We start from the raw sequence: 14,200 nt of genomic DNA, 5'->3' as shown, positions 1-14,200 counted from the left end.
ACGGAGAGGGCTTGTTTTGAGCAATGATTGCACAGATTGGGAGAACTTTAACTCATGTTTTTTTTATTGATATTTTTCTGTCCATCTTTTTGTTTAAGGAGGCAGTGCTCCTGTTTATGGAATTCTCAGATCATATGGGTATGATCTTGTGGCCATTACATGGCTGCAGGGTGACCATGACTGGGAATTAAACATACCAGGTTATTTAACAATCAGGAAGGACAGGCAGGAAGGGAGAGGAGGTGGGGTGGCTATGTTAATAAAGGAAGGAATCACTATAATACAGAGAAATGATATTGGGTCAAAGGAGCAGGATAGTGAAACAGTTTGGGTGGAGATAAGGAATAATAAGGGGAAAAAAACACTAGTGGGTGTAGTCTATAGGCCTCCGAACAGTTGCAACTCTGTTGGACGGAGTATTAATCAGGAAATAGTTGAGGCTTGTAATAAGGGAACAGCTATAATTATGGGGGAGTTTAATTATTATATTAACTGGACAAATCAAATTGGGCAGAGCAGCCTTGAGGATGAGTTCATTGAGTGTATTAGGGATGGGTTTCTTGAGCAGTATGTAACTGAACCAACCAGGGGGCAAGCAACCTTAGATTTGGTCCTGTGTAATGAGACAGGATTAATTAAAAATGTCCTAGTAAAGGATCCCCTTGGAATGAGTGACCATAACATGGTTGAATTCCATATTCAATTAGAGGGTGAGAAGGTTGGATCTCAAACAAGCGTGCTGAGCTTGAATAAAGGAGACTATGAAGGTATGAGAGCGGAATTGATTAGAGTGGACTGGGAAAATAGATTAAAGGGTAAGACGGTACATGATCAGTGGTGTACATTTAAGGAGTTATTTTACAACTTCCAAAAAATATATATTCCACTGAGGAAAAAAGGGTGTAAAAGAAAAGATAGCCATCCGTGGCTAAGTAAAGTAATTAAGGATAGTATCCGACTAAAAACAAGGGCATATAAGGTAGCCAAATCTAGTGGGAGGATGGAAGATTGGGAAGTCTTTAAAAGACAGCAAAAAATAACTAAAAGATTGATTAAGAAAGGGAAGATAGATTATGAAAGTAAATGAGCAAAAAATATAAAAACAGACAGCAAAAGTTTCTATAGTTTATAAAAAGAAAAAGGGTGGCTAAAGTAAATGTTGGTCCCTTAGAGGATGAGACTGGGAAATTAATGGTGGGAAACATGGAGATGGCAAAAACACTGAACAATTATTTTGTATCAGTCTTTACAGTAGAGGACACTAAGAATATCCCAACACTGGACAAACAGGGGGCTCTAGCGGGAGAGGAGCTAAATACGATTAAAATCACTAAGGAAGTGGTACTTGGTAAAGTAATGGGACTCAAGGCGGATAAATCCCCTGGACCTGATGGCTTGCATCCTAGGGTCTTGAGGGAAGTGGCGGTAGGGATTGTGGATGCATTGGTAATAATTTTCCAAAACTCATTGGACTCAGCAAAGGTCCCGGCAGATTGGAAAACTGCTAATGTAACACCCTTATTTAAAAAGGGTAGTAGGCAGAAGGCTGGAAACTATAGACCTGTTAGCCTAACATCTGTGGTTGGTAAAATGTTAGAGTCCATTATTAAGGAGACAGTAACGGGACATTTGGATAAACATAATTTAATAGGACAAACTCAGCATGGTTTCACGAAGGGGAAGTCATGTTTGACAAATTTGCTTGAGTTTTTTGAGGAAGTAACATACAGGGTGGATAAAGGGAACCAGTGGACGTAGTGTATTTAGACTTCCAAAAGGCATTTGACAAGGTGCCACACAAAAAATTATTGCTCAAGATAAAAAATCACGGGATTGGGGGTAATATTCTGGCGTGGGTGGAGGATTGGCTCTCTAACAGAAAGCAGAGAGTTGGGATAAATGGTTCGTTCTCAGATTGGCAACCAGTAACTAGTGGTGTTCCGCAGGGGTCAGTGCTGGGTCCCCAACTCTTTACAATCTATATTAACGATTTGGAGGAGGGGACCGAGTGTAACATATCAAAATTTGCAGATGATACAAAGATGGGACGGAAAGTAGTGAGTGAGGAGGACATAAAAAACCTGCAAAGGGACATAGACAGGCTAAGTAAGTAGGCAGAGATTTGGCAGATGGAATACAATACTGGAAAGTGTGAGGTTATGCACTTTGGCAGGAAAAATCATAGAGCAAGTTATTATCTTAATGGCAAGAAACTGGAAAGTACTGTAGTACAAAGGGATCTGGGGGTCCTGGTGCACGAAACTCAAAAAGTTAGTATGCAGGTGCAGCAAGTGATCAAGAAGGCCAATGGAATGTTGGCTTTTATTGCTAGGGGGATGGAATATAAAAACAGGGAGGTATTGCTGCAGTTGTACAAGGTATTGGTGAGACCGCACCTGGAATACTGCATACAGTTTTGGTGTCCATACTTAAGAAAAGACATACTTGCTCTCGAGTCAGTACAAAGAAGGTTCACTCGGTTAATCCCGGGGATGAGGGGGTGGTCATATGAGGAGAGGTTGAGTAGATTGGGACTCTACTCATTGGAGTTCAGAAGAATGAGAGGCGATCTTATTGAAACATATAAGATTGTGAAGGGGCTTGATCGGGTAGATGCGGTGAGGATGTTCCCAATGAAGGGTGAAACTAGAACTAGGGGGCATAATCTTAAAATAAGGGACTGCTCTTTCAAAACTGAGATGAGGAGAAACTTCTTCACTCAGAGGGTGGTGGGTTTGTGGAATTTGCTGCTCCAGAAGGCTGTGGAAGCTACATCATTAAATAAATTTAAAACAGAAATAGATAGTTTCCTAGAAGTAAAGGGAATTAAGGGTTACGGGGAGCGGGCAGGAAATTGGACATGAGTCTTCGTTCGGAATGGTCATGGCCCTGTGGGTAGTGGAGTGGGCCCAGGGGCCGTGTAGCCTGGTTCTGCTCCTACTGTGTTCTAATTCTGTGTTAGATTTCAGGAGATGGTTTTATTCCTGTTCCTGACTGGGGTGGAGATCGCCTTTACAGAAGGTAAGTACTGTAGAAAATATAGGGACAGTGATCTCCTGGAAGAATTTCGATCGCCTAGATGGGTCGGAGAGGAATTTCCCAGATTTTTTCTCCCAAATTGGCCATTGGGTCTTCATCTGGTTTTTCGCCTCTCCCGGGAGATCACATGGGTTCGGGTAGATGCAGAGTGATAGAAGATTTGAGGTTAGGATCAGATCAGCCATGATCTTATTGAATGGCGGAGCAGGCTCGAGGGGCCGATTGGCCTACTCCTGCTCCTATTTCTTATGTTCTTATGAGCCAGTTACTGAGATATCCAGAAATGACTTGGTCTGAAAAAGCCGCTGCAGTGCTGGCATCTTGGCTAAGATGGCAAGTGTGTGCTGCAGCAGCTGCTAAAGCTGTTGTGGTGAGATCTGTTTTAGCCATTAAAACGAGGATAAAATGACACCATGAAAAACAATAGGCTGCGCAGTAGCATCAGCATGTTGCTGATTGTCACTGAGCTCTCTTGTATAAACAAGGTAAAATTCTTGAACGTCTGCAGAGTGATATCAAAATAAGGCAAATGTAAGTGAAGTAAATATAATAGGGTAAAGGGAGGGGTTGCCGCAGTTCAGGAGGCGGAAGTAATGGTGCAGCTAAACCTATCATGGTAATTGGAAACTCAATAGTAAGATATATAGAAAGTGACTTGTATGGAGAAAATAAGGTTACATATTTCTGGATTGAGAATATGGAATTTAGAAACGAGGGCTGGTGAGTTAATTTGGGGTGAGGGAGATGGTCATATTACATGTGGGGAAAAATTACATCAAGTCTAGAGGTCTGAAGAACTAAATAAAAATAAATATTAAGGTGCAGGGTGCAAATGTAGTTCTTCCTAGTGTTTTCTGGGATGAATAAAAAATGAGCAGAACAGCTGACATCAACGGGTGGCTGTTTAATGCTGCATAAAGAAAGGAGTTCACATTATCCATAACTGCGGAACCTACGTAGGTATGTTAGTCTGCACTTAACCAGATGGGAAACTTGGCTATTAAGTAGCAGAGGATGCGTGAAAGGCCAGATAGGTCCTTTAAGGATAAAGTTAGGTAGAAGTAGTATAGAGAATCAGGAAACAGAAAGTTCATGAAATGAAACCCTCATCGCAATTTTTGCAATTGAAAGTTGTACAGATATTCTGGATCCATTCATGTGTCTGAGCTTTCTAACCTATGGAGAGATCAGTGAAGTATGTGTTAGGAACAATCTCAAGGAATTAAGTGTCTCTCGGGAAGCAAGATCAGGTGAAACACTCGGGAAACCTCAAATATATGAATGAGGTGACAAACAAAGCCCTGGTTATTTCAAAGAGTTCCATGAATATAGCAACTGGTGATTTCAGATAGGAAATATGATATTCAGCAAAGGAGTGAATTTGGTGCTATAGTCTAGTTAGCTTAACTGGAAAGCTGTAAGTAAAGCAGCAAATAGAATGTTACCAGTGTTCTTCCAAAAATGTACCCTCCCCTCTCACTCCTCCTCTACCCCACTTCCCCCCCAATTAAAGTAAATGCTTTTAAACAGTTCAAAATGCAAGTTTTCTGAACAGGAAGCAATGAATATACAATATTTGATATGTCGCCCAATCCTAAAAAGAAGCGTCTCACAATTTCTATTTTCTTGCCATTGAACTTGTCCCTGAAATGCTGTAGAATTCTAGACGTCCTGGTTTTTGGGCCTTCAGAAACGTGTCAAAACATTTCACATATAATGAATTACTTTTGAAATGCAGTTGCTCATATAAGCAAACGTGGTATAATTTAGCTCGCAGCAAGATAGTACAACAAACAGCAGTAAAATGAGCAATCCGATAAATTGTTTTTGGTTCAGTTGGTTGAAGGAATAGTGTTGGCCAGGATTTTGAGAGAACTGCTGTTATGTAGATAGTGCTATGGAATCTTTAACATCCTCCTGAACCACTTGAACAGACATTTCATCTGAAAGATGGCATCTCCAACAATGCAGCACTCCCTTGGTATTGGACTGGAGTACCAGCTTAGATTGTGTGCTTGGGTCTTGAAGTTGATGGAACCCAATTCAACATCCCGACTTCAGGCAGTGGGACAAGGGCTTTCATTGTCACTTTTTTCAAAAGTCTGGCTAGATCCAGTTAAGATCCAGTTGGTGAGAATGGAGAATGTAATAAATGGGGGATTCTGCACAAATGAGGAATTTCAGGTGAGTCTGAGCTTAGTGTGTGTTGGCATGAACAGACATGTAATATACCTGAACTGAGGGCAATATTCAGATGAAAGATATTCTTTAAAGTCCTGTATATACAAATAAATTAGTGACCATTATCTATTGCAGGTATATTTAATATGATTTGCATAAGAAAATTACACATTATCCTCAAGTGTCATTTTATTTTATAATGGTGCATTTTAATTCTAACCTTAGCTTTGTTAATAAACCTTTGTCTTGAAATCATTGTCTTAAATAAGATGGTGAAAATAAGGTTATTGTTTTAAACTGTCTCATCTTTGATATATATCTTTTACCTCTTTTAAATCCCTGCTTTTCAATAGACTTCAATAAATGTGAGTTTTTGCTAATCTTATATTTTGTGCTGAATATATATATATATGCGTTTTGTTGTAACAGGTTTTGAGATTGCCTCAACAACCTTCCTATAGTGTGGATCCCAAAACTGCACACAATACTCCAACTGTGGTCTTACTAGATTTGCCATCATCTATATCTCTGCCATATAACTCAATATTCCATTAGCTTTTTTATAGCCTTGTCCACTTGAGATTCTGCTTTTAGTGTTTTGTGAATCTGAACCCCCCAAATCCCTGTGTTCTTCCACAATCTTCCACTATCTAAAGTACAAGTATTACTATTTTTAACCAAACTATACTTATACCTTGTGTTTACTGACATTGAATTTCATCTGACACTTTTTTGCCTATTTCGCTATCTTATCATTAACCCCTTGAAGGTTTTGCTGAACCTCAGAATCATTTAAAATGCCTCCCATTTTCATATTATCTACAAATTTGAACACCACTCCTGACATCATGACCAAAACGAGGTCCTTACATGTTGGGCATTGTGGGCATAAATGGAAATCTTGGGACTTCATAGAACAGGATAGACAGGTTGATTTTAACATAAATCTAAATTCCAACTGTGTAGCCCAGCTGCATAATAATTGCAGATTTACACCAAGTGGTGACACTCTGTGATTGGCCGCTATATTTATGCCTATCCAGATTCAAACTCTAAACGAGCAGGACTGGGAGTGCGCTCAGAAAGCAAACGTTCTGGCCAGCGTGACGCATGCCTTTGAAAGTGACACAGAAATGTCTGACATTGACGACGAGGATGGAGAGACAATGTTCAGTTCAGCGGACCTGCTTTCACCCAGCGGACACTCGGACGCTCAGACTCTCGCCATGATGCTACAGGAACAGCTTGACGCCATTAACAATGAAATCAGGCAAGGCAAATACTGAGCATGGAAACTTCTCAAAGCTGTTGTGGGGATGGCTTTGTGTTATAACAACATACTACTTGCTTCATGAAGTGATGATTTACTCTGCATCATAAATGCTTCTTTCGATTTGCTTTATGAGCTAGTTTGTCTATTATGACTATTGCCGTATGCATAATGTTATTGCAGTAATATAACAGGATCCTAGTTACATGAATTTGTATTTTTAACTGGAATCTAAGGAGCTGTTCATTGATTATTGAGAGGTTCTGTAAATAACTGTGTAATATTTGAATAATCATTGACCTTGTAAGACTAACTTAACCAAGTCTTTTCCATGCCAGGATGATCCAAGAGGAGAAGGAGTCCACTGAACAACGAGCTGAGGAGATTGAGTGCCGTGTGGGAAGTGGAAGCATGGATGGGCTAAATTTAACCCGTATTCGAACAGGGACCTCCATTCCAACTTCCCTCACCGCCCTATCTCTCGCCAGTTCTTCTCCACCTGTCAGCGGGCACTCCACACCCAAACTTACTCCACGCAGTTCTTCCCATGACCTGGACCGTATGGGCATCATGACGCTGGTGAGTGCTGTACTGAATGAGAAAGAGAGAGTTGAGTTTCGAGGATGGGTGCAGGAACAAACAAGTTGGCTCTAAAACTATGCCGAACTGGAGGTGAATATGCTATAGGTGCCTGCAAGGGTCAAATCTGTACTTTCAAGTATTCTTGCTATATGCAGGAAGTCTAACCCAAGTCGTGTTGAAGCAAGGCACTCCAATGTGAAATCATGTTGTGGGTAGCAGATGGAGGGACAAAGGAGTAAGTGTCTTTCTAGTTTCTACTTTAGCAATTAATCTGGAATTAGAAAAAATGATGCATCTTATTCACCATCTTGCAATCATAACAGGAATTTATAAGAATGTGATGACGTTCAGATTCCCATCAAATATTTTAGATCATAAGCACCATTTTCATAAGCATCTAATATCTAAATATTTCAAACAGTATATTTTAGTAGGTCATCTAATTATTAGGGGTGTACAGTGTACACTGACTTTAAGGTAAGCATTCTTTTGCATCCCATTCTTATTTAATGCTCAGCATCAGCGTCTGTATCTGGTTGCTGTGCACTGCTCACCACAGCAGAAACACGGATATTTGAGAGCAGAACAGGTTTTGTTGGTGATGGAGGAGCCAATATTAATTTGACCAGCACTTCAGGTACTGCATTTCTGAGTGTCTACCAGTTTGCCATTAGCTACTTGGGTTGATATGTTGAACGGTTTTATTTAAATAGCGCTGAGTAACTGCAAGGAAAATGGCTTTGAGGGGTTACTGAGGTTAGCAATTATGAAGGAGCTGAACTATCACCGGTAAAAAGCTTCATTAATCCAGAATACATCAGCCTCAACTTTCCCACTGTTAGACTTTCTAACATGTACAAGTCCGTTTCTTTGCCAATGTGATTAACACTCGTTTAAACAAAATTGTAAAAGTATTTCCATCCCAATAAAACACAAAAGTTAGAAGTAACTTGTGGCTAATGATTTGAAATCAAGAACTCAGCAAGCAGTTTTCAAATAGATCTGTTGTACATGCAGATACCAAATATTTTGAACTTTAGTCCTTGCCTTTCTTATCTAATGTTTTATGCGGTAGGGTTAAAAGTTGAATGCTCAGCATAAGTGCTACCTTGACTGAAAAATTGAGGGAGCAGCACTGATTGATGGGGCAACTTTGTGGATTGAAAAAAACCTGAATTGGCTGATAATCGATTCCCCAAGTAGTCTCACTCTCCCCGCCCGATATTACCACTGCCCTGCTGGCAGTGACCCCTCAGATTGGGGTAATTGCACTGCTCCCCTCAAGTCAGTGCCTATAATGCCCAGTCTGAGCTGACGTACTTGTGTGATTTGAATCCTTTACTTCATTGATTGTCTTTCTCTCCTTTTTCCTGCGACCGACGTTCAGCCTAGTGATTTAAGGAAACACCGTCGGAAGGTAATTAGAGCTGATGGGCATGCTTGTTGGCAGTGGTATTTTTAAAATACAATTTTCCTCATGATTTATTTCCTCCTCCCTTTTCTGTACTCATCTCCTGGTGACTGATGCTGGGGTACAGTTCCGCAGGAAGTGGCAAACATTTAGTACCTCACCCAAGTGGCCATTCTTCTTGCATGAGCTTAAAGCAATGAAAGGTATTTGACAGTGGAGGCCTGATCCTGCCCTCAACCAACACTGTACATTCCAAGGGTCAATGGCTAGCAACTGGGAGTGAGAACCAGGGCTGACGTTGCCACTTTTCCTCAGGCTGCGGACCCTGCAGCCAATTGCAGTGCCCCATGGCCACACTGGCTGAGATTAATTAACCTGGGCCAGACCAGGGATCATACTTGGGATTTTGCTGATCTGTATGGCTTAGTCCCATGCCATATAATGCCTGTGTCTACTTTATGCTACTTAGGACAGGACTTGGTTGTTTTTTCTCTATTTATTCCTGTTCTCTTTATTTGTGTCCTTTTCTTTGACCTTCTTTTCTCCATGGCATGCACCATTTCTTCTTTATTCCCACGGACAAGCCTTTGTCAGTGCCAATCTGTACCGGGCCACCAGGAGGCTCAAGAGAGCAACATTCAATGGCTTCATTGTTGAATTGACGGGAGGCAAGGATTGTCAGCTATGGCAAGGCACTTCCTTTTTTACCTACACTGGTTCCCCAAATCATTTCTGTTTTACTTTGATGTTTGCAGGTTGGTGTCAAGTTGAGGAGGAAAGATCACTGGGCACAGTTTCACAGAATATCAGACTGACCAGTGGATCAGGGTAGTTAAAGTAGAGGTCAGGGATTGGCTGACGTGTCCAGTAATCATGCCCTCACAGTTCACTGTCTTGCATAGTTTGGGGCTGAGCTGCCTTCACTAATCAGGCCATTCTACATCTCAGTCTTTCTCACTCTCTGTCTCGTCGCTTTGAGTCCTTTTATGGGATAAAAAATAGAATGAAGGGAAAAGTGTTTCTGTGATTCTTTGTGTTATTGTGCCCTTGTCCTCTAATAAAACATATGCCTGGTCACCTAAGCTTCTTCCTTAGTCTTGCCATAGATCTAGAAGTAATGGGTCTGACGAGAGGCCGACGCCTGTAGGGAATCTCCTTCATTTTTTTCCAGTTTCTACTGTTGATATATATTAGTTATTTTGAATAGTTGGAATCTTGCATTCCAACCTTGATCTAATAATAAATACACATGTTTTGAACAAACTCAATTAAAATCCCATCTAAATGTGCACTTTTTCTTTTTGTGCACACAGCCAACTTGACATGAAACTCATCCTTAATCAGTCAGCTTCACTGGCCTTGGCATCATGTTAATATTACAGTTGACCACTGGTTCTGTTTAAACAATACCTCTAGATCTCTTGTATGAATTTGTTTGATTTTACACTGAATGACGCCACAGAAACATGGTTACTTTAGAAAATAGTTTCTCACCACAGTAGAAAATAGTCTATGTGGTATAGGTGTCATGAAATCTGCTGTTAGCTATACCTTCATGGAGCCGTTTGTGATCTACAAATGTGTGGATACAAACTTACACATTGGTGCGAATATTCAGCTGGCTGTATAAAAGTAGTAGGTATCATATTAACAACTAGTCCAGCATATACTTCTGATGGAGTTGCAGCCAAAACATTTAACCAGTTTTTTTCTCTTTCAGATGCTAACTTACTGTGCATTTCTAGAATTTCTGTTTTCAACCCCAAATGTCCAGAATTTGTAGTTTTCTTTCTCTTTGAATGTATGTCATAGTTTACAGCAAATACTATTTGAATCAAGGTGTTTTTCCCAAGATTCCCCACTATGTTTACAAACTGTGCCAAGGCTGAAATCCATGCCCTCACTCGCCCACGCCTAACATTCTGCTCTTATCAAATTCATTTCTGTTTTTTGTTAATTCTGTGCCTCCTGTCCTGAAGTAGTTTGCTTGTTAATGCGCCGTGGCTTATGGGTGTCGTTCGCTTATTGGTACTGTAGTGTATGTACCTTGAAGAAGGAACTATATTCTGCAGCCCCTGTATACTGCAGTACCAGTAGTGACCACCCCTGTATATAAGCCTGTGTAGTAACTTTGTATAGCAGTTCCAGTTTTGTCTCCATTCAGTAAACACCTGTTATAACCAACTTCTGCAGTCCGTGTCTCAATTACACACGGACATTACATTGGCGACGAACAGATCCGAACTTACCTACAGTTCTGCACCACCTCACGGGGATCCATCCCTGAAGCGAAGTTATTAGAGGTCGAAGCCAGAAGGAAGAAATCCAAAAAGAAAAAAAAACAAACAGAAGAAACGGGCGTCGACCGTGGGCAACCGCCCTCTGATTCATCGAATTCGAAGATTTGCAGGAGAGGCTGTCGAGAGTTGGGCTTGGTTATTCAGTCTATGGTGTTCCAGCTAATCGGGCTGGTGGCAGGTAGTACACTGATCCTTCCTGGGCTGCGGCGGGCTAGAGCTTGATCGGGTGGCTTTTCAACGGGGCCGAGCAGCGTTGTCGGGAAGAGGAGAGAGAGAGAGGGTAGAGCACACAGGGCGCGGCCGGTGCTATGAAGCCGGGCAGCGTACAGACCCGAGAAGAGGGAGTAAAGTGTCCCATAGGGTCTGCTCTGACGACGGGAACAGTAATTAAAATAAAAGAAATTAGAAGCGCAGAAAGCCGCGAGGAGCTGCAGTTTGCCACGGGGACCACGGAGAGCGGCGTTGGCAGCAGCGCGGGGGGAAGCACGCGAAGACCATAGGGCGTCGCCATCAAGGCATAAAAACACCAGCAACAGCGCTGGCAGCAGCGGAAAAGGCAGAAAGCACGGGAGGCGCCATCTTAATCCAGCGGGGAAGAAGGCAAAGCGCGGGAGGCGCCATTTTGTTCAATCGGGGAAGAAGGCAAAGCGCGGGAGGCGCCATCTTAGATTTCCAAGATGCCGAAGACTGGCAATATCACTGCCTTCGATAATACAATAGAAGACTGGACCACGTATATGGAAAGAGTCGAAGTATATTGCAAGGCAAATGAAGTAGCCGATGAGAAAAAGGCATCGGTACTACTAAACTTAATGGGCGCAAGAACGTACGGCCTATTGCGGAACCTGATCACTCCAGTCAAACCGATGGCGAAGAGTTTTAACGAAATTGTTGATATCCTACAGGAACACCTAAATCCTACACCGCTGCTGATAGCAGAAAGATTTAAATTCCACAAGAGAAATCAGCATAAAGATGAGAGCAATGCTGATTACCTTACGGAACTACGCAAGCTATCAAAGCACTGCCAGTTCGGAGCAGGACTGGCAGATACCCTACGGGACAAATTTGTCTGTGGACTCCTGAATGAAGGAACCCAGAAGCGGTTACTCTCAGAGAAAGAGCTGATGCTAGATAAGGCTTTCAGCGTGGCAGTATCGTACGAAGCAGCAGCAAGGGGAGCTGCGGAAATACAGCAAAAGCCACAGGAATACGGCACCCATGAAATGACACGGGGATTTGAAAAATGTTATCGCTGCGGAAGAACAACCCATGACCAGAAGGACTGCTGGTCCAAGGACAAAACATGCAGGCAATGCGGAAAGATGGGACACATTGCATGAGTTTGCAGGTCCGGGAAGAAGACTAACGACAACAAAAAGACTACTAAGGAACAGTACAGGAAAGTACAAAAGGATGACGATGTCACACCTGGACGATTGTCAAAAATCTTAGCTAACGCTAAAGAGGTATTTCAACAAGGACTGGGAACTCTTAAAGGCGTAACCGCCTCGATAAAAATAGAAGAGAATGCAATTCCCAAGTTTTTCAAAGCAAGACCGGTACTGTATGCAATTCGCCCAGCCGTCGAGGCAGAGCTGGAGAATCTGGAGAATGCAGGCGTGTTATCTAAGGTAGACTGGAGCGAGTGGGCGACACCCATCGTTCCTGTCATGAAGAAAACGTTAAACAATAAGTCTGAGGAGCCAAGGAAGGTTCGCATCTGTGGGGACTTCAAGGTGACTGTGAACCCAGTCCTTCACACAGTACAGTATCCTCTTCCGAGGATAGAAGATATTTTTGCCTCACTATCTGGAAGGAAACGTTTTACACAAATTGACCTAGCGCAAGCATATTTGCAGATGGAGGTTGAAGAATCCTCTAGGAAATATCTCACGATAAACACTCACAAAGGTCTTTACCAGTATAGTCGACTGGTATTCGGAGTAGCATCAGCTCCGGCTATATGGCAAAGAGCGATGGAACAAGTTCTGCAAGGGATTCCGGGGACTCAGTGTTACTTGGACGACATCCTAGTGACAGGTGAAAATGACAGTGAACACCTTGCCAACCTAGAGCAGGTGCTCACTAGACTAAGAGAACATGGGCTACGAGCCAATCGCCCCAAGTGCGAGTTTTTTAAGAAACAAATATCGTATTGTGGCCACGTGATTGATGAAGAGGGGTTACATAAGTCCCCTGACAAAATTGAAGCGGTAGTTAAGGCTCCAGCGCCTGAAAATGTGTCGCAACTGAGGTCATTCCTCGGATTGGTGAATTACTACCATAAGTTTTTGCCGAATTTGTCCACAATTCTGCACCCACTGAACACCCTGCTACAAACTGGAGTAGCATGGAAATGGAGCGATGAATGTAAGCGGGCCTTTCAGAAGTGTAAAGGCCTGATCACTTCAAGAGAAGTATTGGCTCACTACAACCCATCACTACCGATAAGACTGGCGTGTGATGCATCTCCCTACGGTGTTGGAGCGGTACTGTCACATAAATCCCTTGATGGTTCAGAGAGGCCGATAGCTTTTGCGTCATGCTCGTTACCTGCAGCCGAGCGTAACTACGCCCAGATTGACAGAGAGGCCCTCAGCCTGGTGTGGGGGGTGAACAAGTTCAATCACTACCTGCACGGACAGAAATTTGCTCTACTAACTGATCATCAACCTCTTGTCTCCATTTTCAACCCTAAGAAGGGCGTCCCGATAATGACAGCACAACGGCTACAGAGGTGGTCCCTTTTCCTAGTGGCACACCAATATGACATCGAGTACAAAGGAACTAAACAGCATGGGAATGCTGATGGATTGTCGCGCCTACCGTTGCCGACGGTGGAAGAAGCACCTGCAGTGGATCCTGTGGAGATATTCCACTCGACCATAGTCGAATGTCTACCTGTGATGAATGCAAACCTAGAAAAGGAAACACGAAATGACCCGACACTCTCCAGGGTCTATGATTTAACGGTGAAGGGATGGCCAGCACATGGCGAACCACTGTTGCCAGCATTCTCGCCGAGAAGAGAACAGCTGTCAGTGTGCAGAGGAACCTTGATGTGTGGATCCAGAGTAGTAATTCCACCCAAATTGAAGGATAGAGTGCTCAATGAGCTTCATGAGGGTCATCTGGGAGGGGTAAAAATGAAGAACTTAGCCAGAGCGTTTGTGTGGTGGCCGTGAATCGATAGAGAAATCGAAGAGATGACCAAGAGCTGTACAGGATGCCAGAAGGTCCAAAACGCCCCACCACAAGCCCCTCTACATCCATGGGAGTGGCCCTCATCTCCATGACAAAGGGTACACATTGATTTTGCTGGCCCATTTATGGACTCGATGTTTTTAATTGCGGTGGATGCACATTCAAAGTGGCCAGAGGTAATAAAAATGTCCTCAACCACCACAGAAAAAA

The 14,200-nt window shown here is 42.6% G+C and overlaps 1 protein-coding gene across 1 annotated transcript in view; it reads left to right on the top strand.

The window, feature by feature from the left end:
- Positions 1–14,200, top strand: part of ppfia4 (PTPRF interacting protein alpha 4) — a 165,373-nt gene that overhangs the window by 86,033 nt on the left and 65,140 nt on the right. Inside the window, exons 10-12 of the mRNA XM_086011458.1 lie at positions 6,264–6,490; positions 6,829–7,069; positions 8,460–8,489. Of these exons, the coding sequence (XP_085867584.1) occupies positions 6,264–6,490; positions 6,829–7,069; positions 8,460–8,489 (498 nt within the window). The remainder of the gene's footprint in view (positions 1–6,263; positions 6,491–6,828; positions 7,070–8,459; positions 8,490–14,200) is intronic.

This window comes from Somniosus microcephalus, chromosome 18, assembly GCF_052327205.1.
Source record: "Somniosus microcephalus isolate GS21.2 chromosome 18, FLI_Smic_1.0, whole genome shotgun sequence".
Lineage (NCBI taxonomy): Eukaryota > Metazoa > Chordata > Chondrichthyes > Squaliformes > Somniosidae > Somniosus > Somniosus microcephalus.
Note: the sequence above shows the minus strand (reverse complement) of the source record. Positions and strands in the feature narration are given on the sequence as shown.